We start from the raw sequence: 5,020 nt of genomic DNA, 5'->3' as shown, positions 1-5,020 counted from the left end.
TACTCGGTGACCCAGTCATATCTTCGTGTTTGTATTAGGAAAGGTAAAATCTTGGTACAAGGATACTAATTTAGAGGAATGGGCTAAATTGATTAGATCGACCCCAGTGGTCAACCCGTACTTATTTTTATCGACCCCGAAAGGATGAAAGGCGAAGTAGACCCTGCGGGATTTGAACTCAGATTGCAAAGTCGGAAGAAATACTACTAAGCATTTTTTTCCGATGCGATAACGATCCTGTCAGCTCACCGCCTTAAAATTTTGGCAGAATTATTGCCATGGAAAATGAAATTAAAAAAAAAAAAATGAGGAAAAATAAACAAAAATGCAAATGATGAAAAATGTTTTTTTTTATTAAAAACGATAATGAACCTTTCGTTTTTTGTATTTAGTTTGTGAATTTGTGTGTTGAGACAAATTGTGTTGTACCTCGGGAGGGTCATTATGCCAATAATAAGCACACACACTGGTTTTATTTCACTTCTTTATTATTTTTTGTTTAATTGGTTAACCATTTTACCAGTTAATTAATCGATTTTTTTTATTAATCGTTCGGCCAGTCAATCAGATAGGTTTGTCAATATCCTTTCGTCACAATTCCATTTCTGGTTTTGTAATGTTGACGTAGTTCTCTTTTCTTAACTTTTTTATTAATCAGTTTTATGAAAATATTAAATATTGAATACTATTTTATTTAGTTTATATATCCATTCAACCATCTATGGTTTCATGTATTCACGCATGGACAATACTCATACATTCAAACGTAATTTCAAGTCCCTTGGGAAATTAATGATAGTTTCAGTTTTTTTTAATGCTTATTATTAATATTATTTTAAATTTTGCATATTTTTCACTCCTTTTGACAAAGGATTGCATTGTATATGGAAGACATAAATGACTGAAAATTAATTGAAGTTTGAATAATATTGTAAATGGTTTATTTAAAATTTTATATTTGTATTACAATCTCCTCAGTAAAGAGTTGCGTTATTATATATGGAAGACACTAAGTGCTGAATTATGAAAATGAATTGAAATTTGCGCAATGTTGTAGATTTTCATTTTTGTCAGCAGCAATAATCAATCTATAGTTTAAAGGATAAACTAATTTTAAGAAAATTGCTGTACAATGTTTTGACGAATGTTTCCAATGTGGAACTATTTTGAGCGTAATTTTAATTTTTCTATTGCGTTTCTTGAGAATTTATATACCAAGCGCCTGCCTTCTACTCTCTCCAAGATTCCACGGCGATAGTAATGCCTATACGAAAAAAAAAAAAAAGGAAGTAAACGTTAACAATGGTTTATGACGGTGTTTAATAAATTAACTGAATATGAAATTTAAATAAGTATTCCTTATACATTTGCAGGTTAAATGAATGAAGTATATATAAACGATAATGAAGAAGCGTGGGTGTGTGGTAAGAAAGGTTGCTTCCCAACCACATGATCCTGGGATCAGTCCCACTGCGTGACACCCTTGGGCAAATGCATTCTACTATAGGCCCGGGCCGACCAAAGCCTTGTGAGTATATTTAGTAGACGGAAACTGAAAGAAGCTTGTCGTATATATATATATATATATATATATATATATATATATATATATATATATATATATATATATATATATATCATATATCATGTATATGAAACTATATCTATGTGTGTGTGTCTTTGTGTCTATGTTTGTCCCCACTATCTACTTGACAACCGGTGTTGGTGTATTTATGTCCTGAGGTGTATCTTTAGCAGAGTCTACTGCATTGTAAACATTTGGGGCAAGATTTTCTGTTTAACGATAGCTCTCTCCTGCTTTTTCTCCCACCTGTCCCAGAGACCTTGTACAGGATCATGGGCACTAGTCTTCCTTTTGGGTTATAAGATGCCCCCGACCGACATTGCAAGGTAAATCAGAGCAGTTGGTCAAATGGTAAACACTTCTATCCTACTAGCTAACCCTCAATATAGTCGCTCAACATCTATTAAGAAATAGCAACCAAATTTCCCTCAATTACTAAACGTTGCTATACCTAATAAAAAGACGGGCACAAGTCGTTAATTTCAAGATATACGATCAGAGAAATTCCAACTGTGACCACCCTGTCTCTTTTTACTCGACATATTCTACCACGGACTTGCGTCCATCCTGGTAGGGTTTAGCAGTTGCAGGAAATTCGGTTGTTATTTTAATAGACTTTGCACGACCATATAGAAGGTCAGCCGTTTCGTTGGCTGACGGGAATTTACTGTTAAATGTAGAATTAATTAACAAGCTTGTGAAGAGGAAAAGCACGTGACTTCTGTCTTCGCTGACAGCAAGGAAATTTTCTTTTTAACGATTAAAATCGACATATTTTTGAAACCATGCTCAGCATGTGATATGTAACACCGTGTACATGAAAGACTGGCGCTCCTTCACGACCGCAATTGTTTGCGATTTTTCTATGCCAATTACTAATAAGAAGTAGGTGAGTGTTTACATACATAGTTTAGTAGATAGCAAGGCTAGCAAGTCCCGGGGGAGGGGGTAAGTCGATTACATCGATTCCAGTGCGTAACAGGTACTTATTTCATCGACCCCGAAAAGATGAAAGGCAAAGTCGACCGCGGCGGAATTCAAACTAAGAACGCAAAGACGGACGAAATACGGCTACGCATTTCACTCGGCGTGCTAACCATTCTGCCAGCTCACCGCCTTCAGGCAGAGGCTCTCATGGCTTTTGATCTTAACTGATTGGAAGTGTTATCACGTACATATTTTGTCTTGGTATAAAAGATGGGTTACAGCAAATATTCTGCTCAATACCACCGATTTACTTGTCACTTGCTTGACTTAAACCATGTCGCTTAATGAGCATGTCCCTTGGTGGCTGACGATATGTGCGTCTCTGATTATGAGCAGAAGTAGTGGGGGTGCACCATAGCCATGTGTTGAGAGCAATTTTTTGTGGTTTGAATAATTCACCTCTGGAAACATAGGCGTTTCATTCACCATCCTTAACCAAACCTCACTCAAGGACCTTTTGAGTGGGATGGGCTACTCGACCTGAAAAAAATTCTAACTGGGCCCCCACCTGCAAGGTCATGTGCTGTTTATCTTGATATGAGATTACCATGTGGCGCACATATGGTTGTGATGCATTTGCTTGGTGTACCCTTATCAAACGGGTAGTCATGATGAGTATATTGGGTTTCGTATATTTTACCCCAGTGTTACTTTGATGGCATGAGCTACTCTCTCACTAACTAATAATAATAATAATAATAATAATAATAATAATAATAATAATAATAATAATAATAAATATTACACACCTCATAGCTCTGCTGAGTTTTTCGTAGTTCATGTTCTCATTGTTCTTAAGTTCCCCCCAAACATTAGCCATCATTTCTGATTGGACAAATCGAAAGATTCCTTCCACTTCGTTTTCCCATTTTAGGAATCGTGGATTGTAGCCAGGGTTTTTCAGCGCATCATACAGGAATTCCCACAGTAACTGATTCTTCACTGAAATAAGTAGATAAATAAATAAATAAATAAATAAATAAATAAATAATAATATACAGTTAAAATATAAGTGATACAAATAAAACTAGTCAAACGAGTTTCATTGTGCAACACCTTTCTCGTTTCTTCTCACAAAACAGTTCTTGATGACAAACCAATAATTTTGGGAATATGAATGTTGTTTCCTTCTTGCTGTATTTTTTTTCTTTATTTCAGCATTGTGCATCTAAAAATAAATTATCTAATGTGTTCTGACCCACCACATCCTCTTTTTTTTATTAAAAAAAAACAAAAGACAGTTGAGTATGATATGAAAGAAAATTGAGTTCTCACTCCATCCGGTTGAGCGACCACAAACAGTTCTCCTCCAACTTCTCGTTTTACGTATACACTCCACCTGACAGTTGATACCTCTCGCAATTATCCCTTCATATTCGGCAACAACATTATTGACAGTGACTTCGAATTTTCGGCCAGCTTAGCCATCGTCGGACTGGTTTGGCAGGCCGAAACGTTGAAGTCATTGGCAATAACATTTTTGTTTCAGAATAATAAATTTGTACTCTACAAAAGTATAGAGTAACCTTTCAGATTAATGTAAAATTGTTATTATTATAACTGAACATAAAAGCAAACATTAATACATACATACATACATACATACATACATACATACATACATACGTACATACATACATAAATACATACGTACATACGTACATACGTACATACGTACATACGTACATACAATTAGGTTTCTCAAAACCAGAGAGGAGAAAGCTAATTCGAAGACTACAGATCCAATCCATAACTGGAACTGTAAAAATCTGTAAAACTTTCCAGAAGTTTAAAATTTAAATATATATGAGCATGTCTAGATATGCAACTATATGCATGAGAATACATACATAAAACATACAAATCTACACATACATATATACGTACATGCATACATACATACATACAAACAAACAAACAGACAAAAATACTCTGTTGTTGATGTTGAAATTCCAGTGAAGGAACTTTGGATCTAGGTTAGAAACCAATTCTTTCTCTATTGGCAATAAACTGAATACTGATATACATACATACATACATACATACAATGTATGTATGTATGTATGTATGTATGTATGTATGTATGTATGTATGTATGCATGCGTATTTGATATTTCTTTAACTTGTGGGAGGTGGGGTCAAGATACAAGCGTGATCCTTTATCCGAGAGATCAACTACAAGACAACAGATGCACTCAAGAAACACGATGCCCTAAAAGTCTGGAGTTAAGCTGGTTACTGAGACGGGTAGTCTTCGGTCTTGGACAAGGTGTTGAAAGCCTCTAGAACAGTGGTTCCCAACCTGTGGTCCGCAGAACCCTGGGGGTCCGCAGAACCCTGGGGGTCCGCAGAACCCTGGGGGTCCGCAGAACCCTGGGGGTCCGCAAAAGTAGTACTGGGGGTCCGTGATCATGTTAAGCTGACAGACCTTTCAATATCCTGGGGCCT

At 35.9% G+C, this 5,020-nt stretch overlaps 1 protein-coding gene across 1 annotated transcript in view; it reads right to left on the bottom strand.

The window, feature by feature from the left end:
• Positions 1-332: 332 nt before the first annotated feature.
• Positions 333-5,020, bottom strand: part of LOC106869737 (transcription factor ETV6) — a 48,325-nt gene continuing 43,637 nt past the window's right edge. Inside the window, exons 5-6 of the mRNA XM_052969120.1 lie at positions 3,322-3,542; positions 333-1,264 (exon numbers count right to left, since the gene is read on the bottom strand). Of these exons, the coding sequence (XP_052825080.1) occupies positions 1,162-1,264; positions 3,322-3,542 (324 nt within the window). The 3' untranslated portion in view covers positions 333-1,161. The remainder of the gene's footprint in view (positions 1,265-3,321; positions 3,543-5,020) is intronic.

Source organism: Octopus bimaculoides, chromosome 7, assembly GCF_001194135.2.
Source record: "Octopus bimaculoides isolate UCB-OBI-ISO-001 chromosome 7, ASM119413v2, whole genome shotgun sequence".
Lineage (NCBI taxonomy): Eukaryota > Metazoa > Mollusca > Cephalopoda > Octopoda > Octopodidae > Octopus > Octopus bimaculoides.
The sequence above is the reverse complement of the archived record's forward strand: the minus strand, read 5'-3'. Positions and strand labels throughout refer to the sequence as shown.